This window comes from Astyanax mexicanus, chromosome 2 (assembly GCF_023375975.1).
Source record: "Astyanax mexicanus isolate ESR-SI-001 chromosome 2, AstMex3_surface, whole genome shotgun sequence".
NCBI classification, from domain to species: Eukaryota; Metazoa; Chordata; class Actinopteri; order Characiformes; family Acestrorhamphidae; genus Astyanax; species Astyanax mexicanus.
In genome coordinates, this window is record NC_064409.1 from 67,962,482 (window position 1) to 67,989,488 (window position 27,007).

At 37.4% G+C, this 27,007-nt stretch overlaps 2 protein-coding genes across 2 annotated transcripts; one reads left to right on the forward strand and one right to left on the reverse strand.

The window, feature by feature from the left end:
- Positions 1-5,082: 5,082 nt before the first annotated feature.
- Positions 5,083-10,035, reverse strand: LOC103035868 (exosome complex component RRP40). The gene is made up of 4 exons (XM_007232204.4): positions 9,744-10,035; positions 8,172-8,321; positions 7,759-7,910; positions 5,083-5,603 (listed from the first exon to the last, which is right to left on the reverse strand). The coding sequence occupies exons 1-4, from the start codon at positions 9,969-9,971 to the stop codon at positions 5,396-5,398; spliced, it is 738 nt and encodes a 245-aa protein (XP_007232266.1). The 5' UTR covers positions 9,972-10,035; the 3' UTR covers positions 5,083-5,395.
- Positions 10,036-11,254: 1,219 nt separating this feature from the next.
- On the forward strand, positions 11,255-25,643 carry nudt22 (nudix (nucleoside diphosphate linked moiety X)-type motif 22). Its single transcript, XM_049474853.1, has 6 exons — positions 11,255-11,704; positions 19,884-20,505; positions 21,377-21,490; positions 22,079-22,176; positions 23,201-23,294; positions 23,458-25,643. The coding sequence occupies exons 1-6, from the start codon at positions 11,553-11,555 to the stop codon at positions 23,560-23,562; spliced, it is 1,185 nt and encodes a 394-aa protein (XP_049330810.1). The 5' UTR covers positions 11,255-11,552; the 3' UTR covers positions 23,563-25,643.
- Positions 25,644-27,007: the final 1,364 nt, after the last annotated feature.

The following is a 27,007-nucleotide window of genomic DNA, read 5'->3' on the forward strand; positions in this document are numbered from 1 at the left end:
GGAAAAAGCAGCCAGTGAAACAGCATTGAGATTGACCTAAAAGCAAACGCTTACAACAGGCACCATTTGTCTCTGTATAACAGAAGACAATATGATGAGTTAACTGAATCTACAGTATAAAATCTAAACACAATACACACTACAACCTGATTCATTTACATGCTGTTCTCTTCATTTCTCTTGACTGCATTTGCTTACTTCCTTCCCCCCTAAAGTTTCAGATATGAAAAATAGCTGTTTACAGTAAGAACACCAGAACTGAAAGGCCTAGTTTAAGGTTTGGGAATGCATCAAACATTAACCATGCGGAAGCAGTAAAGAACTGCTATGGATGAAGTGATAATGGGTCATAAAGATAGTGTACCTCTGCATTCTGATACTTTTGACCTTAGACACCATCTCTGTTTCTGTCGGGCACTTTAAAGGGTTACAGATAAAGGTTTTCTTGGTTAGAAATTCTGTTTTCTGTAGATATGACGGGCACATCCTGGGGTTAAGTGGGACGCTATTAAACTTTTCACTCAGTATAAATTTTAATAAAAAGTTGAAATGGAGAAGATAGGAACTGATGCAAGAATGGGAACATTACTGCATTCGATACATAAAGTAAGTGCTTTATTGAAGTAAGCAGTTTTAGGGAATGATTTCCTGCCCAGTTTGATAAACTGATGGATATTCAAGTACCAGGCTCTCCTATTACCCACCACAGAGCAGCTAACCACCCTCCAGCTTCTGCCACCTGCCTTTAAAAAGTTGTCCACTGCTTATTAGTCATGATATAAAATGTGGACTTTAACTAGCAACTCTCTGATTACTGCTATTGCTGAAATTACTATTATAACTATTAATATTACTGAAATTATTACAATTATATCAGAACATCTGAACAAAATTGACCTATGTGGCTGCTTAGTAACTTTTTAGCATTCATTTTTAAGTAGTAATTGTTGCTGTAAAGCTGCTTTACAGCAACATCAGTTGTAAAAAGCACTATATAAATACATTTAATTTAGGGTTCTCAGTGGTGCAATCAGATATTTATAAAGTAGGGATCCATACTTAAGTAAAAGTACAAGTGTTCTATCAAAAAAATGACTTGAGTAAAGGTTATAACTTTCTTATTATTTGTACTTAAGTATTGGAAGTAGTTTATTGTTAAAAGTAGCACAGAAGTATTGAAAGTAAAAGTACAGTACTGCGTTATGTAGTTATTAAAGAAACCAGTGAAAAGATTTTTAGAGTGAAAGGCAGAACGGGAGCAGTGTTTTTTTTCTTATCTCTTCCTGCTTGCTCCATACCTGCTTACTCCATACAGACCTTCTCACACTCTAAGGTCTTCCTCTGGTGGATGACTAAATATCCCAGACACCAAACAAAAAAGGTCACAAACTTAGCTTTGATTGCCGGACACATTCACTGGCATTGTTTCGATAAGCTTCTGCAATTTACAAGATTTATTTCAATCCACTGTTGCATTAAGTTTTCACCAAGATCTTGCATTGATCTCTGCCATCAGCTTCCGGCGCCCAGAGGGAGCACAACTGGCCTTGCTCCCTCCAGTTGGGTAGATGGCGCTCTCTCCCCATCACGCTCAAAGGTGGGCCCGGGCGGCACATGGCATCTGTGAGCGGATGTATTGAAACAGTAAGCCCTTTCTCAATGCACAAGTACACAAGTCTGGACTCCTGTACTTGGCAAGTACAGACTTGGCAAGTTCGACTCGCGAGTGGGGGCTCCCGAGAAAGGAAGGACGTGGGACGGTTGTTGTGTAGTTGGAACAGCTGTGTACTTGATGACGTCACCCTCTTAGAGGAGCGGAAAGCATTGTTCCGAAAACGTAGGCGCACATTTTCACCTAGCCGCTTTCTTAACAAATAAACCAGATATCTGAAGTCTAAGTTAGCACACAGCAGTACTATTTATAAAACGTACAGGTGCTTACAGTTATGTATCTTCTTCTCCGCCATTACGCTGATACTGCTGAGAGGTGCATTCTGGGTTATCGGGCTGTAAAAAGTTCACACAAGTCACCTTCCATGCATCCTCGATAAAGTGGGAGGAGCAAGAACACATCCGGTTATTAGTTGTGTACTTGGCTAGCTGCAGTCGTCTAAATGGAACAGTACTTGGGCTGTGACTGATGACGTTTCCCCGAGTCCACAAGAATACACGTACAGACAAGAACGCAGATTGAGAAACGGCCATAGACTGTATATAAGTATGGACCAGACACTGTAAAAGAAATATGTGGTTATTGACAGCTGAGGGCAAGTTGATTGACAGGTCATCTGAGAGCGTGAATGCACATCGCCACTGTGGCTCAGGCGCGGAGCTCACAGTCAGATCTTTCTGACATTCAGATTTTACTGTTAAAAGTGAAGTAAAGCAATGGCTTGTTCAGAAGTTAACTGTTGTAACAGACATCTTGGAATGTGCTCGTGTAATCAGGGAAGAACAAATCCATTGATGGAATAACTTGGTCTATATTCAGTATATTCAGGTAGTCAGCTGACCTCATTCTTTCAGCATATACTGTTGCAGAACCTAGACCTGCGGACCAACTGCAGCAACACCACATTTACTTATTTAAATCCTGGTGGAGACCTTTTTTTTTGACCAAGCAGTGTACATCCGAGGCAGTTTAAAAAGCGTGTATGTATCAGAGGAGGCATTTGCTAGTCTTCACTCTCCTAGCGTTAGTTAGCATTAGTTAGGCAGCATTAGCCGGTGGGGTTATTGGCCTTACAAACTGGAGAGAAAAAGGGATACATTTTGAAATAATTTACAAATAAGTGCATTAAAAATATTACGTTTACAAAACTTAGTTTTCTGAACTTTACTGAAGTCAACAGCAAATGTCTTTGAGTTATAAAAAGGGCCCCAGATTTATAGCCAATCTCAAAGAACCTCCATAACTACATTTCACCTCATGGAATTTTTATAATCAGTTGTTCCGTGTTTCTGGTCCAGCAACTCTGCCCTTGTTTCACCTTCCTGAAACAGAGCTGACCTTGGTGATTATCAATTATCTGTTATCAGCAATAAACTGCTACGATGCATTTTCCCCTCGTGTCATCCTGCTTTTAGTTTGTTGCTTTTCTTTCCCCACTGAAAACAGGAACTGGTGTAATATACTATAATCTGTTTCATACTGCGCTAACTCATTCCCTCAGTCCAGAGAACCCACACACAGCGCTAATGTACTGTACAGCTGACTATAGCGCCCTCGCTGATTTTAAACTAAATATTATATAGTTAATGAGGAGTGAGCGCTCTGTGGAATATCACAGCACTAATCCATGGTCTATAAACCCCAGAGACGCCACTCTGATAAAATACAGTGGGCTGTTGTATCAACTGGGATCCAGGTGGAACAGCTCATTATCCAGGACTCGATCAGGGTGTTGTCATATTGTTTATATTGTACACACACGTATCCAATACGTGATATTGCTAGTAATAGTTATGCGACATCAGATGATCTAAGAACTAACTTAAAACAAGTGTACCCTCTTACAAATGTGTTCTTTAGGGATTTTTTATAATAATAATAATAATAATAATAATAATAATAATAATAATAATAATAATAATAATAATAATAATGTAAGGTTTAAATTATCAAAACATATATAGAATATAGATAGAATATTTATACAATTTATAATTGTATAAGTAATGTTAAGTAACTTATAACAGATGAAACATCATACAATGAAACAAATATGATACAATAATGTAAGGTAGTAATAAAAAAATGTTATATAAAAAATATTATGTAACTTCCATAGATAGTTTTAATATATTAAATCTTGTGTTCTAATATTCAAAATATAAGTCAACAAACACATATTGTAGTACTGTACAAAAGCCTTCATATAGTGTTCATACAGATTAATTTAGAACATTTTAAACATGCTCTATAAACACTAATTTACAATTCTTATTATTACTTTGTAAAGTGACAGTGAATCTATAAAAGCATTAGCTATTTATATTTATTGTTCGTATTTAACTAATGCATTTATTAATAAAATAATAAATATAAATTAACTATTTTTATTATTACTTCGTAAAGTGATTTGAGTCTATGAATAATGCGCTATTAACAAAATATTATGTACAGTATATTTTATTAATATATTTATTGATAAATACATATTAGTAGTGCTTTCAAAGAATGTATTTATTTATTCATACATTCTGTTCTTACAATTATGTTGTGAAGTGAGTTTATTAGTTTCTAAATACATAACATATTATTTATCAACAATATATTTTATTTTCATTCATGTATTCATTTATGCATACAGTTCTTTTGATTATGCTGTAAATTGACCCTGAGTAAATAAAAATTGATTTATATAAAATATTACTTATTTATTATTATTTTTACTATTATTAGTATATATGTATAAAGTATATATGCTTAATTTAAACTATGTAAAGTGATTGAGTTCATTAAAGTTGTATGTATTATGTAAAGTAACTGAGTTAATTAAAGCTGCCTTTTTATAAAATGTTTCTATACATATTCTATTGATATTTTTGTTAAAAAAGTGTTTAGAAACATAAACTGTTTTAATCCTTACACTGTAAAGTGACAGTGGGTCTATAAACGTTATATATATGAATATAATTAATAATATAATTATTGGCCAAAGTTTAACATCCATACACGAGTTAATATTAAAGAGGATATTTATGATTATTTATATTACTAATTAATGAACAATTATCTTCTTGTCAGACTTTTAATAAACATTTAGACACGCCCGACCTCAATATCACTTTCATCCGCTGCACCCAGTCTCTTTATAAACCTACAATAAACTTCACTCACTGCATACACTCACTTTTTGTGTAGTTTATTGCCTGTATTTATTAGATTTATTATATCTCATCTGTTCACTCTACAGGGTGCTGCTGCTGTTCTGCATAACGTAGAACACTGTACTAATCAAACTATAATACACACACTGTTTAGCACACCCGCATTCTGTGGAAGGAAGGATAAAGACAGAGACTTTAATTAATTGTTTTTCTTATTGTTGTGTTCATTATTAAGACATAATTTAAATGCTCTTTTCACACAATGTGTTTATTTATATAAAAATACCACCTCAGCAACTCAATAGAAAAACTCTGCTCACAGAGTTATAATAAAACACAGACTGCTGCTCCAGCCGAACATTACAGGAACACGGTCTATCCTCAGTCCCTCTGGAACGTTACATTCTCATCAGAGTTTATACCTGATGATATAAGATCAGACTACAGTCTCTCAGAAACACTTTTGTATCCTAACCAGCTGCACTGTGAACCGTCCTCATGAACCAACCCTGAGAACATCAACCCTGAAACCAAGCACACGGGCCTCGGATCCTCAGGTCCACTAGAGGGAGCCCTCAGCCACTCTCCTGAACAGCACCTGCCTCTGCTGTGTGGTCATGTTCTCGCAACTCTCCAGCAGGTTGGCCACGATCAGGGTTTGCTGAACAGTCTTAGCCTTCACCCAGACCCTGCCGTTCAGACCCACCACCATTTCGAAGGGGAAGATCTTCTCCAGGTCCTTCACAATCTCACTCTGAGGGGCAAGCAGCCTGCAGGGGAGACAGAAGTCAGGAGGAAAAGTCAGATGCAGTGAGATTTGATTGTCCAGAAGGGCGTACAAGTGGTGAATCTAATTACTCACAAATTATTTTAACATTCACTAATTATTTAATATTGACACACACCAGGTTTTACTCATATACAGAACTTACACACAGTCACATAAGCATACTATTCATCAATAGGAATAGGTGTCAAGTAACTAAGTACTAGGGGTGGGTAATATGGATCTAAAATAATATCACTATTTTTCTTATTCTATAACACTGATTTTTTTTTTCAGGAATACACTACTGCAACAAAATTATAATTTAATTTTAATATTGTATACGATAGGATATGTCACATATTTAAAAATATAAGAATTTAATCAGATTTGTAACAGAAGGCAATGATCCAGAATGTCCTGAAACTAATAATGCTCTCCAAATATCTCCATATATCCAGGGTTAATGTAAAATGAATGATACTGGACAGATATAATCTGTTTCTAGTGAAAATATAATTGAAAATAAGAGCAGTGTGAATTGTTCTTTTGCTAAAAACAGCAAAAAAGTAGTACCCTGATGTGATAATTAGGGGTGGGTAATATGGCACAATATTTCAGGGTATAATATTGTTTGTGACATGCAAAAATGTTGGCAATATTTTTGTGCACCATAAAATATGGTACAGCCCTACTAAGTACATTTACAAAAAAGCAGAAATGTTGGTTATCTATACTTTACAGGACTCATTATTTTTCATTATTTTTTCTTTATTCGTTACCTTTTCATACAATTATCTGTACTTCCTACTCCTCACATTTTAAAAGTAACCTCATTACTCCTATTTAATTTAAGCTTGTTTATTTAAAAAAAAAAAAAACCTTATCCAGATAAATCTCTCCATCCAGGTAGAGTGAATCTGATTGTGGTTGGATGAAAAGTATCAACATATACCATTCTGACTATTGGTTTATACTGTGATCCATCACACCTGCAGTAGTAGTGCACTATAGGACTCTGTGGCACAGCCTAAGCTTTTGATCTTAATGACATTTTTTCCCCCTTACATTACTTTTACACTTTAGGTAGTTTTGAAACCAGTACTTTTATACTTTTACTTCAGTAAAAAGCTTGAGTTAAAACTTCAGCTTCTAAGTATTTTAAACCCTAGTATCTATACTTCTACCTGAGTAATGAATGTCAATACACCTTTGGCAATAGGTGTGTCCCTGAAAAACACCACATATTATTTGAGCAATTTATTTGGATTCACCAAACCAGCTGCTGATATAAGGAACTATAAATAACAATACAGCTGGACTTTGATTAATAATGTAAAAATTAGGGCTGTCAGCATCAAAGCGTTAACGCACACAATTAATCTGGAATCAGTAAGGCATTATTATTATTATTATTATTATTATTATTTTTAATAATAATTTTGCCACCAAGTTTGACTCCAACTTTCACTGTAATCTGCTGTAATGTGTGCAATACCAAACACTTCCTGAGATTTTCATACTCAGTGAAATAAGTTCTAATGAAGAAATCCTTACAACCAAGCGGAGATGTTTACCCGTACAATAAAATAAAAAATAAAAAAAGGTTTTTATTTAAAGGTTTTTCCTCTATACAATTTGTCATACATTTTTTATTTCAGCGTCCCACGTTGACTTTATCTCCCCTCAAACATACAAGTATACAATAATTTTAATTAACACCACTAATATTAATTTAATAGCATTTTACATTTCTAACATTCATTCTTCTATTTACATTCAAATGTATATATATATATATATATATATATATATATATATATATATATATATATATATATATATATATATATTCTTTACAAATAAGGTAAATTATTGCTTTTTTAAACATTTAAATAGACATAATAGCTTTGAATTCTTATGCATATTTTTACAGAAAATGGCAAATTCATTTAAAGATTGTGTTTATCTACGCAGTACAAAAAACACCATGTTATCTGGCTTTAAGAAAACTTCTGTGTATGAAACAGACTTTGATTAGAATGCTGAATGTTGCAGGATTTAGACTGAATGCTAAGCAGAAGATTTCTGATGTATTTTTCTTGTCTTTTGTGTACAGCATTATCATCGTATTTTTAGGCTGCTGGCACTCTGCATACCTGCGTACTAATCCCAGAGAAACCTTGAAGAGAAGCCCGTCCGCTCCAAATACTCCCATCCCATTGGCCCGCCCACAGCTATCTATGCACACAAGCTCCGGCTCCATGTCTTTGTTGGCAATAGTGAACTGTGCATAAACCAGATCTCCAACCTATAAAGCACAGAAACAAACAGTCAGACAAACTAAATGAGCTGCAATAATTAAATAACAATATCTGTTATAAAAAAATATCTGTTTCTGTGGGATACATTAGTTGGATTAGGTGAGTTTGGCACAATGAAAACACATGAAAAATGTGGGCGTCCAGGACCAAGCTTAAGAAATACTAGTTTGGACTATGTTGGGCTACTGATTTTGCTATAAACACACAGTGTAAGCAGTGAAGCATGCTTTTTTCAAAAGGTACTGTACCTGCACATTGGGTCTGTTCCTCTTGGTGGCTCCTTCAAACGCTAGGTAGGACAGAGATGCCTGCTCACTGCCTCCAACATCCACTTTAAAGATGTCTCCAGACTTTGCAGTCACTATTCCAATCACACTCTCGCCCTTAACTGGAACATACTGGAGAAAATGATCAGTTAAAAGATTTAGCATGTACAGTATATACACAACAGTTATATTGTTCCAGTCAAAATTTGGACACACCTCTTCTCATTTAATGTGTTTTCATTCTTTTTACGATTTTCTTTACATTGTAAATTTAATATTGAAGACATTAAAGCTATATAGAATCACATATGTTTTAAACTTTAGATTCTTCTAAGTAGGCTCATTTTGCTTTGAGGACAGATCTGCACATTCTTGGCATTTTAATCTCAGTGTCTTCACTGAGGACGGTGTTCCTGGAGATTGGGTTGGGTTGAGGTGAGGGGATTGTTTACTGTGTAATTTCACATGTCCCTCTTAATTGTTTTCATGTATTTAATATTAATCTATGATGTATAAAATAAATATTAGAAAAATAAATATAGAAAAACATTAAATGAGAAGGTGTGTCTAAACATATGTTTTGATACTGTACTACAGTTATATATATTACAGTACAGTAAAGTAATACAGCTCTAAAAAAAAAAAAAAGAGACCACTTCAGTTGCTGAATCAATTTCTCTGATTTTGTATATGGTTAATGTTTGAGAAAAATACACACTGTTTTATTCCACAAACAACATTTCTCCCAAAATTCAAATAAAAATATTGTCATTTAGAGCATTTATTGAGAAATGAGAAATGGCTGAAACAACAACAAGATGCAGAGCTTGCAGACCTCAAATAATGCAAAGAAAACACGTTCATATTCATAAAGTTTTAAGAGTTCAGATATCAATATTTGGTGGAATAACCCTGGTTTTTATTTACAGTTTTCATGCATCTTGGCATGTATTCCTCCACCAGTCTTACACAATGCTTTCGGATAAGTTTATGCCACTACTGGTGCAAAAAAATCAAACACTTTATACATAGGTTTAACATCCATATTCCACTTGAATATATTGCAGAGGTTTTTAATCTGTTAAAATCAAAGAAACTAATAAGCAATAATTGTTAAGTGCTCTCTTATTTTCTTCCTCAGAGCTGTACGTAAGAATCTGTAGTCAGACCTTTTTTCAAAACTAAAAACCCAGCCAACTCCAGAATAGTTTTTGCTGGTAGCTGTTTTCAGATGGTCTAAGCTGGTCTTTGATGGTGAATGAGGTTAAGAGATGTTGGTCATCCAGGTTGATCAAGCTTGATCATACTGTTGACCTGACTAGTTAGCTTGTTTAGGTTGATGATGCTTGTAGTCCAGCTAAACAATCTAACTCAAATAGAATCACACCCCCATACTGATACTGATACTGGTCAGAATCGAATCTGGACAACAAGGAATTTCCGACCAGAAGCTGGGTGTGGAGCTTCGGCTGTGAAACTGAATAAATTCACATGTCAGCAGAACACACAGATAGACTGACAGCATGTGTGTGAGCTGGGGTTTGTTAAGGTTACCCTCTTCTGCTGGGAGTCTATCCAGTACAAGTTGGGGGCTTTATGGCGGAGAATCCCACTTTTGTACACCAGGATTTCGTCCCCGTTCCTCCGCAGCCCCGGACCGCAGATCACCCGCTCCGCCCGCACAGCGCTGCCCTCCACCGCGGACACGTCGAAGCAGAACACGTCCCCAGGTAAGATCACCTGCCCTAGCTTCTCTCTGAAACAGGAGTAAACCGCCTCCATACTCACACAGGGCTCCTGCACATGTGCGAGTACTGACAACACCACACACACTCTTCCGGTACAGCGCAGGAAACAGCATTACAATATAAAAGTCCCCCTCAGACAACACACACAGCCCCCTCTGTTCACTGTAAAAAAAATACTGTAGTTCTTAAAAATGTCATAAATCCAATAATTTTTGTTTGAATCACACTTTTTTCTGTTTGTCTGTTTAGGTTTGTTGTTTGTTTGTGTTTTTGTTTTGATGTGTTTGTGATGTTGATTGTATATGCTGTGAATTTGACCTATTATTATTGCATGCTCTTGGATTGTATTGTATAGTTTTTTTTTTGTTTTAAATATAAATAAGATTTTTTTTAGAAAATAATGCACAGCTCTGGAACAAATGAGACCACTTAAAAATGTAGTTACTTTGATTTTACTAAATTGAAAACCTCAATGTAATCAAGATAACAAGCCATCATACCAAGCTTAAGTTATCCAAAAGCAGTGTGTAAGACTGGGGGAGGAGTGCATGCGAAGATGCATGAAAACTGTGATTAAAAACCATTTTTTAATATATATTTTTTGGTTTCAAATACAATTAAGATTTTTTTGTATATTATGTACAGCTCTGGAAAACATAAGAAACCACTTAAAAATACGAGTTTCTTTGATTTTAGCAAATTGAAAACCTCTGGAATATAATCAAAAGGAAGATGGATGATCACAAGCCATTAAACCAAGCTGAACTTCTTGCATTTTCGCACCAGGAGTGGAACAAAGTTATCCAAAAGCAGTGTGTAAGACTGGTGGAGGAGTGCATGCGAAGATGCATGAAAACCGTAATTAAAAAACAGGTTTATTCCAGCAAATATTAAAACTTTATGAATATGATTTTTTTTATTTGCATTATTTGAGGTGTGAAAGTTCTGCATCTTTTTTTTTTTTTTTGTTATTTCAGCCATTTCTCATTTTCTGCAAATAAATGCTCTAAATGACAATATTTTTATTTGGAATTTGGGAGGAATTGTGTTTCTAGAATAAAACAACAATGTTCATTTTGCTCAAACATATACCTATAAATAGCTAAATCAGAGAAACTGATTCTGAAAATGAAGTGGTCTCTTCATTTTTTCCTGAGCTGTATAATGGTGTTACACAAATATCCTTAAATATAGCCCGATCAAAAGTTTCAGGACATCCCTGACCGAGTAATACACAACAAGAAACAACTCACCAGGGTATTGGACGGTTGTCGGTTGATTTTAGCCAATCACTGTAAAGTAGGCGGGACTTGTCGGAATATAGGTGGGGATACAACTAGAAAACTACAAAGCTGCAGTTCCTTGTTCAGGTGTTTCCTGTCTTTTTTAACTCTGTTTCTCACTGTGCTGTGTTGTGTAATATCAGAGCAGTGAGCACCAACAGCTCATCTAGCTGCAGGTTTAGCCCTGGACCATGGGTTTCTTTACAGCCGGGGGATGATTATGAAGGTTACGTTAATTTAGTTAGCTAGTTGTAACTAGCCGGCTAGCATTTCTGAACTAGCATATCTGTAGCAGCTGAGCTGAGCTAGCCCGGTGTGTTCAGTGCGTTTAGATGGATGCCGCTCTGTCAGAGGGTGCAGAAGATCCTGACACGTATAAGAAACATCATAAACACCCCATGGATCCAGAGGTCTCTGTGATGCTGCACTGTGCTCCCTCTCAGGGTCTGGAAGAACATCAGATCCGAGCAGAGATATCGACCAGGTACCCCTTCTGTATTCCTGCTCAGTAGATAACTCAGCATTTCTCACACACCACACAAATCTCACAGCTCAACACCTATTACTAACAAGGGCCAATATTCAGTGTAATGTGCTTTAATCTCAAAATAACAAGGTAGTATCTGACAATTATGACTTACTACCTCAAAACAATGCGCATCTCAAAATAAGGACTTACTATCTCAAAGTTACAAGGTAGTATCTGACAATTATGACATATTGCCTCAAAAGAATGAGCATCTCAAAATAAGGACTTAGTATCTCCAAATAAACAAGTAAGTATCTGACAATTATATGATGTACTACCTCAAAATAATGGGCATCTAAAAATAAGGACGTAGTATCTCAAAATAAACAAGGAAGTATATGACAATTATGACTTACTATCTCAAAATAAACAAGGAAGTATATGACAATTATGACTTACTATCTCAAAATAATGAGCATCTAAAAATAAGGACATAGTATATCAAAATAAACAAGGAAGTATCTGACGATTATGATGTACTACCTCAAAACAATGCACATCTCAAAATAAGGACTTACTATCTCAAAGTTACAAGGTAGTATCTGACAATTATGACATATTGCCTCAAAAGAATGAGCATCTAAAAATAAGGACTTACTATCTCAAAAGAAACAAGGAAGTATCTGACACTTATGACTTGCTATCTCAAAATAATGAGCATCTCAAAATAAGGACTAAGTATCTCAAAATTACAAGGTAGTATCTGACAATTATGACATATTGCCTCAAAAGAATGAGCATCTAAAAATAAGGACTTACTATCTCAAAATAAACAAGGTAGTATCTGACAATTATGACTTACTATCTCAAAATAATGAGCATCTAAAAATAAGGACTTACTATCTCAAAATAAACAAGGTAGTATCTGACAATTATGACTTACTATCTCAAAATAATGAGCATCTAAAAATAAGGACTTACTATCTCAAAATAAACAAGGAAGTATCTGACGATTATGATGTACTACCTCAAAGCAATGAGCATCTAAAAATAAGGACTTACTATCTCAAAATAAACAAGGAAGTATCTGACGATTATGATGTACTACCTCAAAGCAATGAGCATCTAAAAATAAGGACTTACTATCTCAAAATAAACAAGGTAGTATCTGACAATTATGACTTGCTATCTCAAAATAATGAGCATCTCAAAATAAGGACTTAGTATCTCAAAATTACAAGGTAGTATCTGACAATTATGACATATTGCCTCAAAATAATGAGCATCTCAAAATAAGGACTTACTATCTCAAAGTTGCAAGGTAGTATCTGACAATTATGACTTGCTATCTCAAAATAATGAGCATCTAAAAATAAGGACTTACTATCTCAAAATAAACAAGGAAGTATCTGACGATTATGATGTACTACCTCAAAGCAATGAGCATCTAAAAATAAGGACTTACTATCTCAAAATAAACAAGGTAGTATCTGACAATTATGACTTGCTATCTCAAAATAATGAGCATCTCAAAATAAGGACTAAGTATCTCAAAATTACAAGGTAGTATCTGACAATTATGACATATTGCCTCAAAAGAATGAGCATCTAAAAATAAGGACTTACTATCTCAAAATAAACAAGGTAGTATCTGACAATTATGACTTACTATCTCAAAATAATGAGCATCTAAAAATAAGGACTTACTATCTCAAAATAAACAAGGTAGTATCTGACAATTATGACTTACTATCTCAAAATAATGAGCATCTAAAAATAAGGACTTACTATCTCAAAATAAACAAGGAAGTATCTGACGATTATGATGTACTACCTCAAAGCAATGAGCATCTAAAAATAAGGACTTACTATCTCAAAATTACAAGGTAGTATCTGACAATTATGACATATTGCCTCAAAATAATGAGCATCTCAAAATAAGGACTTACTATCTCAAAGTTACAAGGTAGTATCTGACAATTATGACTTGCTATCTCAAAATAATGAGCATCTAAAAATAAGGACTTACTATCTCAAAATAAACAAGGTAGTATCTGACAATTATGACTTACTATCTCAAAATAATGAGCATCTAAAAATAAGGACTTACTATCTCAAAATAAACAAGGAAGTATCTGACGATTATGATGTACTACCTCAAAGCAATGAGCATCTAAAAATAAGGACTTAGTATCTCAAAATTACAAGGTAGTATCTGACAATTATGACATATTGCCTCAAAATAATGAGCATCTCAAAATAAGGACTTACTATCTCAAAATAAACAAGGTAGTATCTGACAATTATGACTTGCTATCTCAAAATAATGAGCATCTCAAAATAAGGACTTAGTATCTTAAAATAACAAGGTAGTATCTGACAAGTATGACTTACTATCTCAAGATAACAAATTATATTTCTGAAGTATATTTAGAAATCAAGCGATTTAAACGTATCCAAATCTCTGTTCGCCCTGTCATCTTGAAAAAACCCAACCCCCTTTTAGAAAGTAGCCTTTGACGACAGTGCACTGACATCAAAAGTTTCATACTGTTTTATTTTCATGCCACTTGTGTCAGGGCCAGACAGGAATGAGACTGGTGCAGATACAATAAAATAACTTTTATTAAAGTTATAGAGTAGACAGGGGTAGTCAACAGAAACAGGGTCAATACCAAACATGCACAGTGTAGAGAAACCATACCATAACCGGAGGACAGTCCAGAGTTCATACACGGGTAGGCAATATCACAGGGTAGGCAAAAATCCAGAGTACAATAAACAGTCCAGGTCATACACGGTAATCCAACACAAGGGAGCAGGCAAAAATCAAAGTCGGTAGAAAACAAAAACAAGATCATACACGGAGAATAGCAAGGGCAAGAGAAACGCTTTGTATTGTAGGATTTACCAAACAGATACTCGGCGAGGTGTGAGCGTGAGCATGGTCCTTAAATACACTGAGTAATCAGTACTCGGGACTTCCTGGTGGCGTCATGTGACGTGTCATGTGATCGGGAGTGTGTGTTGTCATGGAGTGGTGCGTTCTGGGTATTGTAGTTGTTACTGTGAGAATCGCAGATAGAGCTGGATGTGGGAGACACAGACGTGCTTTCAGCACCAGACATGACAGTACCCTCCCCCTGAGGGACCGGAGCGGAGGCAGAACGGGGCCGACCCCGGCGACGACCACCCGGCGGACAGGGAGTACCGGCGGGAGGTGCAGGTGTCGGAGCGGAGGTGCCAGACAGACGGGGCTCACCAGAGCGAGAAACCCGACGAGTTGGAGCAGAGGAGGTCGGAGGACGCTTGGGACGTCCACGGGGCCTAGGAGCAGGCTTACCAGGAAAACGAGCATGAAACTCCACGAGCAAGGCAGGGTCCAGCACGTCTTTGGCAGCCACCCAACAACGCTCCTCCGGACCATACCCCTCCCAATCGATAAGGTATTGGAGTACACCCCCACGTCTGCGTGAATCCAGCACCTCCCGGACAGCATACGTGGACGACCCCTCCCCCTCCACAGCCGCGGGTGGAACATCAGCCGGTGCAGCGTCAGCGAGCGGACCCGGGACCATAGGCTTGAGGAGAGATACATGAAAAGAATTATTAATACGATACTGAGGGGGTAACTCCACCTTGTAAGTAACTTCATTAATACGTGACAAAATCTTAAGAGGACCAATAAACTTAGGCAGGAGTTTTCTACAACTACCCTCAAACCTAAAGTCCCGGGTAGAAAGCCACACCCGATCTCCTGGTTGGTAGTCTGGGCTGTCACCACGGTGCTTGTCAGCACGCTCCTTGTACACGCGCAGTACCTCAGAGACTTTACGATGCATGTCTTCCCACACCTGCTCACTGCGCTTCATCCATTCATCCACAGCCGGCACATCAGTGGACACCGCTGTCCAAGGAGCTAGAGGAGGCTGAAAACCCAGAACACACTGAAAGGGGGTGAGGCCAGAGGTAGTGTTAACTAGGGAGTTTTGTGCAATTTCAGCCCAAACGAGGTATTGTGACCAATCAGTGGGATGTTTGAAGCAGTATGTGCGGAGGAATTTCCAGAGTTCCTGATTAACCCTCTCACACTGACCATTACATGTAGGGTGGAACCCAGAAGTGAGACTGACATGTACACCGAGATGTTCAAAAAATGCCTTCCACACACGAGAGGTAAATTGAGGACCACGGTCAGACAAAATATCTTCGGGGATACCAAAGTGTCTAAATACATGCATATAAATAGCTTGAGCAGTTTGGAAGGCAGTAGGCAGAGCTGGGAATGGAATAAATTTAACCCCTCTAGAGAAACGATCAACAACAGTGAGAACTGTAGTATAACCCTCAGATACAGGCAGATCAGTAACAAAATCAACAGCAATATGCGACCAAGGTCTCTCAGGTACAGGGAGAGGTAGTAGCTTACCGGCTGGAAGGGTTTTAGGCGTTTTACATTGCGCACAGACAGAGCAGGAGGTAACGAATGAGTGAACATCAGCACGCATAGAATCCCACCAGTAACGGGCACAGAGTAATTGTAACGTGCGTGTGACACCAGGATGACCAGAGGTTAAAGCGGAATGAGCCCAGGTGATGAGCCTGTCTCGAAACTGGACGGGTACGAACGTTTTACCCTGAGGACAGTCCTCAGAATTGGGCTGATTAGCGTTACTTTGGCGAATCTGATCGTCTAACTCCCATTGAATGGCTGCGATCTGAACAGAGGGAGGAAGAATGCGTTCAGCCTCCTGGGGCTGGGATGCGCTATCCACAGTGCTGTAAACCCTGGACAGCGCATCAGCTTTAGTATTACGGTTTCCCGGACGGAACGAGATCGAGAAGTTAAATCGAGAGAAAAAAAAGAGACCAACGTGCTTGTCTCGGATTAAGTCGTTTAGCCGTGCGGAGGTATTCCAAATTCTTGTGATCAGTATACACAGTAAACGGATGAACGGACCCCTCCAGCCAGTGACGCCATTCTTCTAGAGCTAATTTCACAGCAAGAAGTTCCCTATCCCCTATCCCATAGTTACGCTCCGCAGGGGAAAGCTTGCGTGAGAAGAAGGCTACAGGAAACAATTTGGGTGGCGACCCACTACGCTGAGAGAGAACCGCGCCAACACCCGATTCGGAAGCGTCCACTTCCACTACGAAGGGAAACTCGGGATTAGGGTGCCTAAGTACAGGGGCTGAAGTGAACGCAGCTTTCAGCTCACAGAAAGCGCGATCCGCTTCGGTTGACCACTTCAGGATTTTAGCAGCCCCCTTAGTGAGGGCAGTAAGGGGCGCAGCAATGGAGCTAAAGTTACGGATGAACCGCCTATAAAAATTAGCGAAGCCAAGGAATCGCTGGAGTTCTTTAATGGTCTGGGGCACAGGCCAATTAGTAACGGCAGTTACTTTCTCATCGTCCATAAGGACACCGGAGGAACTGATAACGTAGCCGAGAAATGTGACCCTTTGAGTGTGGAACTCACATTTCTCGGCTTTGGCAAACAGGCTATGCTCTCTCAGGCGTTGGAGAACTTGGCGAACATGCTGAATGTGTGTGGGGAGATCTGGTGAATAGATAAGGATATCGTCTATAAAAAGAACAACAGAGTGATTAATGAGATAGCGAAATATGTCATTCATAAACGACTGGAATATAGCTGGGGCGTTAGCGAGACCGTAGACCGTTAGCGAGACCGTAGGGTATTCATAGTGGCCGTTGGTGGTGGAAAACGCCGTTTTCCATTCGTCACCTTCCCTGATGCGAATGAGATTATAAGCGCTACGGAGATCGAGTTTGGTGAAGTACACGGCATTACGTAACTGTTCAAGAGCTGCTGGGATTAACGGGAGCGGGTAAGCGAACTTTTTAGTAATGTCGTTTAAGCCTCTGTAATCTATGCAGGGTCTCAAACCCCCATCCTTCTTCTTCACGAAGAAGAAACCAGAACCAACAGGGGATTTGGATGGGCGAATGAAACCTTGCGCAAGAGCTTCACTAACATACTCTTCCATAGCCTTCTCCTCATCACGAGACAATGGGTACACACGAGCTTTGGGCAGTACAGAACCCTCTATTAAATCAATAGAGCAATCATAGGGGCGATGCGGAGGTAACTCGGTAGCTTTAGCTTTACTAAACACATCAGAAAAATCATAGTACTCGGAGGGAATAGCAGGGGTATCTACAGAATCAGGGCTTTCAACAGAGGTAGATTGCAAAGAGAGTGAATTTAAAGATAAACAGTTCTCACGACAGAAAGGAGACCAGGCAGTGATGTCTCCCAGGCTCCATGAAATGACTGGGTCGTGTGTCTTTAGCCATGGCGCTCCCAAAACCAGTGGATGTTCCGTGCGTGGGAGCACATAGAGAGAGAGCTGTTCCACATGTAGAGCGCTGGCTTGAAGGGTGAGAGGAAGAGTCTGCAGGGTCACAGGTTTGGAGCGTACAGTCTTTCCATCGATGGCATGGATGGAGATCGACTTGGGAAGAACTTTCGTGGGTATGGCGTGCTCCTCCACCAGGTCCAGGCTGATAAAGTTCCCCTCCGACCCAGAATCTACAAGCGCTGAGACACAAAACACATCCGTTGGAGTGGTAATAATAACAGGCAACATGAAACATTTTTCTTTAAGTTCAGAAACAGGGGTACATACCAGTACTCTCCACGCGCTGTCCCAGAGCAGACGCTTGAGCAGAATTGGGCCGGAGTTCACAGTTAGCCCTCAGATGACCTGAACCACCACAATAGAGGCACAGGTGAAGGCGTATGCGACGCTGCCTCTCAGCGACGGATAGTCTGGATCGTGTGATATCCATGGGTTCAGAGATGGGTGCAGGCGCAAATCCCGGAACTGGATTCCCGGACTGGAGGTGTGAGCGTGAGCATGGTCCTTAAATACACTGAGTAATCAGTACTCGGGACTTCCTGGTGGCGTCATGTGACGTGTCATGTGATCGGGAGTGTGTGTTGTGTCATGGAGTGGTGCGTTCTGGGTATTGTAGTTGTTACTGTGAGAATCGCAGATAGAGCTGGATGTGGGAGACACAGACGTGCTTTCAGCACCAGACATGACAACTTGTTACATACTTAGCAATTAATAAATCACTTTACTTGATATTTCTCAAATCTTTTCTCCATACTTAAGCCGTACACTCTGTCATGCTAAAATATTATGGTATTCAGAATATTTGCATACAATCAAAACAAAATAAACAAGGTCATCATGAACAGTTCATAATGTTTACAACTCAACCACATCTTCATTGAATGGCAATTTTCGCAAAAAACTGTCCACCCTGATATGCAGTTTCCTTTGACAGTGTGACAAGAAATAAAACGTGATTAAGTTAGAAAATATGATTTCTACTCTGAATTATGAATATAATAAATGATGTACCCGTGGATACATAAAATAGTTAAAACATCTTACATTTAGTTTAATTTAATATCCCAAGTTAAAGGGGGGAAATAGCGGCATGAGTGATTGAATACATTTTTTAATACATGTTCAGATATTAATTCGATAGAAGGGAACACAAAACACTAAACACAAAATCATCAAACAGTCCAGCAGAGCAAGGGACTCACATGGACAAAAATCCTGTTCTGTCTCTAAAACAATAAACATTTTTCAAATTTAGAATTGTACTCTTTGTAGTAATTATGATAATTTATGTCTATTGGTTTTTAAGTACTTAAAGAATATAGTACATTTACTAATTTTAAGCACCCAGTACTCAAATACAGACACAGGAATATTTGTGAGTAATTAAGTGTAGATAAATTCTGTAGTTAAGACCGGAGTTGAGAAATAATCAGCCAAATTAGCAAGTCTGGTCAAATTTAATAATTTTTACCTCAGAATACTTAGTGTTTTATACTTGTACAGATTTATTGAGTATCACATACTCAAGGAACAAGTACAACAACCTAAAAGCTACAAATAATTTGTTGTACTGACAAGCTTATCTCTAATGCACTTTTAAAGCTTGTTACCTTGTAAACAAAAAAAAAACTACATACTAGCCGCAGTGTTCAAATTGTGTGACAAAAGTAGCGGCTTATAACCCGGAAATTGCAGTAAGTACTTGTACTCAGCGTCAGACTTACACTGATCAGCCATAACATTAGCACCACCTGCCTAATATCCAGTATTCTTCCTTTGTGCTGCCACAACAGATCTGATCTCTTTCCAGGTTCAATCGCAGAAGTTCTCCAGAGATTGAGAAGCACATTGAGGCTGTGTGGAATGACAGAGTGACCAAAGAGCCATGGCTTTTCAATGGGGCCAAGTTCAGACTGCACTCAGCAGAACTGTCCACGTCTATTCCCAGCACATCCATGAACTGTGTTGCAGGTGATGAAGCCCTACAGGCTTTGAACTCTGATATTTTTGACAGTGAAAATCAGCTTGAAGGCTGTAGGGCGGAGGAATCCTCTCCAGCACCTGTAATCACATCAGAAAATACAAACTGTGAAAGGAACAGCTGCTGTAAAGTTACCACAGAAGAGCCCCAGAAAGGGACAAGTGCAGCATCACGCAGAAACGCCTCCAAGCACCAGGCGCTTCTCAGCTTACAGCTGGGGTTAACCTGTTATAAAGACTTTCTGGGAACCAACTGGTCACAAGAGGCCTTGAACCTGCAAAAACGTGGAGACGTGGAGGTTGGAGACCCTCAGGCCTTCCTGGCTCAGCCTCTTGGTGTTGGGGCTGTTATGGTCACCTCAGATGGACAGGTGGTTATGCTCAGAAGGAGTCAGAAGGTTGCAGAGGCAGCGGGGCTCATTGACATACCTGGTGGTCACCCTGAGCCTAAGGTGAGGTGAAGAGCATGTAATAAAATATAATCCACTGTAGTAGTTTTTTGGGATGGGATTCACGGGGCATCTCATGATACAACATTATCATGATACGTTGCCCTCAATAACAATGAGATCACGATACTATGATTCTGTGATACTTCTCGAGATAATTCGAGATAATTACAGCATCTGTGTTAATGAAGAGTATAAAACACTCCTTAATAAGCAAATACCAGAATTAAATACCATAATGGATTTAATGTGTCAGTTTCACAGAAATTCACAACCAATATTCATCACCACAGCTGTACTCTATTGATTTAATTAGAGCCACAACGTGGAGTAATGATGCTGTGACTTTAGTAAGTCAATTTTGGGGGAGGGGGTGAGTCTTAGGAAGTTTAGAGCGCCTGTGTTTCAATAAAATATCAATATTTGACTCCACATAACAATAGGATCAAACCAATGTGATATATTGTGATATTGATATATTGTCCCACCAGTAGTTATGCTACATTCAGAAGGTTCTTTTCACAACATTATTATGCACCAGGCTGGTATTTACTAAAGTATGACACAAATAAGTCCAATAGTTGTGTTTTTTCACAAGTTTGTGTTTTTAAGTTCCCAGTATATTCTCAAGTTCAGATTTGGGGGGGTGAGGATACATAAGACATAATATTTTCTATAGTGTCTTTATAATCTAATAAACAGTGAGGAGTTATTTTGTTTTTTACTTAATTAAAATGATCAGTTATTTAAAGTATTAAAGGTAAATTAAATATTTAAGATTATTACGACAGTAGTACATTTATACTTTGTCACATGGCTAGTCATTATTATGTGGGGGGAGGGGGACTTGACATAAGCACGTCTTTGTCTGCAGGCTGTGTGTCAAGGTGTGAGTGAGGAGGCCATCAGCGTGGACCTGATGCAGGACAGTGAGAGAGCCGTTATTTCAGAGATCTTCTCCTCAGTGTGTGCAGAAATCAGAGATGAGGTATGTGTGCTTTATACAATAATTACAACAACCTTACCTTTGGAGAATAAGGTATTCCCTGAGCCTAAGGTGGGGTGAAGAGCATGTAATAAAATATATAATCCACTGTAGTAGTTTTTTGGATGGGAATCACGGGGCATCTCATGATACAACATTATCATGATACGTTGCCCACAATAACAATGAGATCACGATACTATGATTCTGTGATCCTTCTCGAGATAATTTTCTATGATACTTTACAGCATCTGTGTTACGGAAGAGTATAAAACACTCCTAAATAAGCAAATACCAGAATTAAATATCATAATGGATTTATTAGTGTCAGTTTCATAAAAAATCAAGGGGGTGAGTCTTAGGAAGTTTAGAGCGCCTGTGTTTCAATAAAATATCAATATTTGACTCCACATAACAATATGACCAAATCGATGTGCTACATTGTGATATTGATATATAATATAATATAAGGTGTTCCCTGCCTCAGGGGTCAGATCCCTGGGATATTGATAAAAGCGTTGTGGAAATTCTTTGTCACTGTTTAGAGAGTGAAATCTCAGTTTGTTTTCTGTATCTCTTTTCTGTCTGCAGGTAAATGTTCCCCTCAGTTTCCTCAGCGCTCCTGTTCTGATGGGAATAGCACTAAACCACACCAGCGCAGGACGACCCAGTGCAGAGTTTTACATCAGGTACAGATCTCACATAAAACATTCTGACCATATTACTTACGGTGGTTTATACTTGTAGTTTGGTTCGCTTGGACCAATATAAACATCGCAAAAAATATTGCAATCATGCCAAAACTATTCACTTTTGGAGGACAAAAACTGACCCCTGGTCTCTTAAACCCAGCTTATTAAATCATGTCATTTTTATCACTATTACAACACTTCTTTGTTATCTTTATATGCATTTTCATATTAACACATCAAAAGAGCTGCCATAACATTGTGAATAGCAGCTAATTCAAATTTAATTACCCAGAGGGTGCTCTTCCTGCTGGGGACTGTGCTCACACTAGTCTAGAGATAGTGAGGTAGCGGTCCACAGTGAACTCTCATAACAAGCCAGGGAAAAATGACTGCAGACAAGCCAAGTGGCAACAAACCTTTGTGGACTAATCTAGAATTTTTTATTTATTGTGCTTCACATTAATAACAAGATAACTAAAATCAAACTGTTTTTTTTTCTCGCACATCACATTATTTTGTCCATATCATGCACCCCTATAACATATATTTTGTAATTTGATTATTATTATGCTAAATGTTGTAAAATGTTATGTAACTTTACTGTGGCTGCATCCCAACTTGTGTCTTCTCAGATAATTGCAGTTCTGTTTTTCTTTGAAACACTGTAGTGGTGTGGTATGTGGTTTGGGACACAGCCCTGCTAAACTAAAGTGTCATTAGGAAAAAGTTAAAGCACAGAAGCAACAGCAAAGACAAAACCCACACAGTGCACAGCTGCAAATACAGCTGTTATAAAAACATTGTGTGATATAAAATCCTGCTTTTGGTTAGTTTAGATTTATGTTTGAAATTTGTGTTCACATTTCAAACACACTGCACCAACACCATAGCTGTGTTCACACTTACTTTAATGAACCACACTAAAAGAGGAATTACACCAAAGCTGACAGAAAAGAACACTTACTTGCTTTGTTTAATACACTCTTACTTCAGCACATAATGCTTTTGTTTTTATGGCCAGGTGTTCTCTGACGATGGAGGAGGTGAAGGACTTTTACTGGCGAGGAGGTCCAGAAGCTCATGAATCTACTGATATAGTGTTTGTGAATAGGGAGGTAAGGAGATTCTTAGTGTAGCTGTATAAAATGGTAAACATCAAGTAAATAACCTGTTGTATTAACAAATACGTTCAGACTGATCAGTCTATTTACTCTGAGAAATGTAAATAATTAAACTTCTACCATGTGGTAATGTGATAAATCACTGTGCGGATTCTAGGAGATGCAGCAGTTGGACGAAAGCGCCTCCCTGTGGTCAGAACTGTGCCCTTCAGCCAAAGGAGCAGTGTTGCTGTACCGATTAGTGAGGCCTGATGGAGTTTAATATACACACAAAATGCAATGCAAAGCAGTGAGAAAAGCAGAGAAACAAGGGTTTAACAAATACTAATAAAATAACAAAAAAAAGAAACATTGGTACATTGGCGACATTTTTTTTAAGGTTTACCAAAAACCTTGATTGCCAAAATAATAATCTTGATTGCTGTAGTAACCCTCCGCTTAAATGGAAAAGAAATGACAAGAATATTTATATCAGAAAAAGTAAGCAAATCTTTGATCTTTGTTTATTATTATTTTATTATAATTTATTATAACTTCTAAAATAGAAGTTTATCTGCAATTTCAACACAATGGAATTCTCACTAACCTGTCCAGTGTAAGGCTGGTAGTGATCCCAGTACTGCTGTGCATCACTGCTCTGGCCATAAGGCTATGCAAATGAAGAAAGGTGCCTTCCCTTAAAGACCCTTAAGCACATTGTATAAAGCTATTTATCTATTTATTGCAGTAAGAGATCTTTATAAAAACACCACAACTAGAGCCGGGCAATATATCAATATTTTATGTATTGTGGTAATATTAAGTTTTGTGTATGTAAGTATTGAAAATATATCAAGCATATTATCAATGCTTAAATAACAGTACCTTTCATTACAGAGAGTGTAAAAAATCCTGTTAAATTGGATGCTGTGCAGCAAAAATGTAATAAACATCACTGAACTACACATGCAAGAGTATGTGAATAGCAGTTTTGAGTAAACCACCACAGCTGATGCATTTTGTCAGAATATTGTAAAAAACTGTGTATTGTAAATGTCCTTAAATTTCGTGATAATAATTTCACTATATCGCCCGGGTTAGCACCTGGAGAAGCCGGCTCTAGTTCAGGGCCTGAAGCGTCTGGATATCCGGCTCTGTCTGCCCCTGTTTAGCACCTGGAGCGTCCGGCACTGAAGCCGGTCAGACAGCGCCGGAGACCAGGTTGTTTGGATGTTAGCATAGGGAGTTAGCTAACTCTCCGCCTCCTCCGGCTCTTGGAGGTAGGCGGTCAGTCACAAACCCTGGAAATGTCAGCCAATAGCATACACTCAGGGAGGTATTTACATTCATGTCTGTGTGAAACCAGACTAAACAATGAGAGAAAACGCTCCAAGTAAACGAACCCATCAACTGATTCGGACTAGAGAAACCAAATACAGGTGTGACAACGCCCTTAAGTAACATGGATCAGCTTTCTAATTTAACAGTAAATTATTTTACTGTAATAATAAATATTATAATGAAACGTGTTAGCAAATTATTTTATTTAGAAGTCCACTTAAAATCATTACGTGCAATACAGTTTCTAGCTTGTCCTTAACTGATACATTCAGTAATAATAATAATAATAAGAAGAAGAATAGTTGTTGTCGTTGTTATTATTATTATTATTATTATTGTTATATAATTATTATACAATGCAATACAATACAATACAAAATGCAATATAAAATTATTAGCCTTTCACAGACAAGCTGATTACAGATTCATAAACCTAATTTCTCACCTCATGAGCTGTTACTTTGGAACAATAAATATGTTATGTATACATCTCATGAATATGTGGTTTAACAATAACCTTTTGTTCATTCAACAGTTACAGTTAATGATATTCATAGTTTTAACTCTTGTAAGGTGATGAGTACCTGGGTCATTCTTGGGATTAGATGCCATTTGGACCTCAAACCTTTTTGAAAATTAAATATTGTTATTACACATGTTCAATTTATGTTTATTAATTTTGGTCAAACTCAGGCAATTTGTAGCATTTATTAAAACATTTTTATTTTTATTGTTTAAGTCTCTGACCTAGGATGTCCACTCTGTAACAGACATATGCATTGAATTATCTAAAAGCCAGCATGTCCCTTTTTAGCTTTGAAGTTTTTATGTATTCTTTATTTGTACACAGATATTTTATAAATTGTGTATCTGAATTCTCAGCAGTACATGATTTCACTTTTTTATGTTTAGATAAAAATGGATTCTATAAGTATTTCGATTGTTTTTTAGAATGCATGCTTTAGATATTAATTATTTGTATTATCTTATTTAAATTATAGATAGAAAACCTATATATAACAGGGTGGACATAGCCATAACAGGGTGGACAAATAACACACAATAAAATATGTAATTACACATTTTTTATTGATGGATTTTTTTATTGCATAAAATTTTATAGACTATGCAAAAAAAAGCAACGAAAAGAAAAAACATAAATGGGGAACCGAAAGTCAGATTGCTTCTGGATAAGGCATTACATGAACAATGAGTGGTGTCTTTACATTTTCTCATATCATATAAATCTTTAGAACGATTAATAAAGAAGGTTATCCATATTAAGGTACTAAAGGTACTAAGGTACTAAAAAGCCATTTAAATATTTTTCTTCCTTTAATTTTATCTTCCCTTTATTGTCTCTTAGATAATGCCACCACACGTTTCATATGCAAAAACGGACAGAATTGACATATCCCCTCCGCTCTAAGCAGTTCAGCCGGTTCAGCCTTCTGATTTTTTGAAGTAACTCTTTCTCCAGTTAAAATAAAAGCCCCGAGTGCTTCAATTGTCTGCTGTGTTATTAGATGTGCGAGGTTTTGGGCTTTGCAAAATTCAATCCCTGATTAAAACATAATAAGATTTAATAAATTAGTTATTTCTTTGATCAATCCTTAGTATACATTTTTTTACGCATCTGACGCCGGAAGATCTGACCCAACACACGTACACACACACACACACACACACACACACAGAACAATACAAAAGTGTGTATGATACAGCTAAGTGGCAGCAAACACACACCCTTTATATTTACGATACAGTGCCAATACTGTATATTAAATGTTATACGTTTAAAAAAATTAATAGAATTGAAACTGAATTACACAGAACACTAAAACACTAAAAAGCAGCTGCTGAAGTGTCTGAGCTCTGTGGAGCTGCAGAGTTTGAATGCTGATACATTTAAATTTAATATACAGTAGATTTAGCATAAATATAAAGGGTGTTTGTGTTTCATGACATCTTGTTTCATCATACATAGCTGTTTTTAGTGTTCTTCTGTTTAATTCTATTGATTTTAAAATATATAAAATATATAAAATGTTATATTTATAAGAATTGGCACTGTATCCAAATTTTAAATGGTGTGCATGCTTGCTGCCACTTAGCTGTATCATACACATTTGTGTGGAGTTTTCTGTTCGACATAGTTTAAATTCTATAGATTTTTAAAATATATAACATTTAATATACAATGGACTTGCTACTGTATCGTAAATAAAGGGTGTGTGTGTTTGCTTCCACCTAGCTTTTTGTTCTGTTGCTGTTATGCTGCTAGCCCAACTCTCCAAGCCCAGTGAACAGTGCTGCTAATGCTGTTCTCCAAGCCCAGTGAACAGTATATAACTATAAAAAAATATATATATATATAAAAATATAAA

Coding starts and splice junctions, on each gene's coding strand:
- nudt22 (XM_049474853.1), top strand. CDS start 11,553: ATGGATGCCGCTCTGTCAGAGGGTGCAGAAGATCCTGACACGTATAAG. Junction 22,177..23,200: donor AGTGCAGAGTTTTACATCAG/GTACAGATCTCA, acceptor TTTTATGGCCAG/GTGTTCTCTGACGATGGAGG. Junction 23,295..23,457: donor TAGTGTTTGTGAATAGGGAG/GTAAGGAGATTC, acceptor TGCGGATTCTAG/GAGATGCAGCAGTTGGACGA.
- LOC103035868 (XM_007232204.4), bottom strand. CDS start 9,971: ATGGAGGCGGTTTACTCCTGTTTCAGAGAGAAGCTAGGGCAGGTGATC. Junction 8,322..9,743: donor TAGACTCCCAGCAGAAGAGG/GTAACCTTAACA, acceptor CATTTTCTCCAG/TATGTTCCAGTTAAGGGCGA. Junction 7,911..8,171: donor GGAACAGACCCAATGTGCAG/GTACAGTACCTT, acceptor TGTGCTTTATAG/GTTGGAGATCTGGTTTATGC.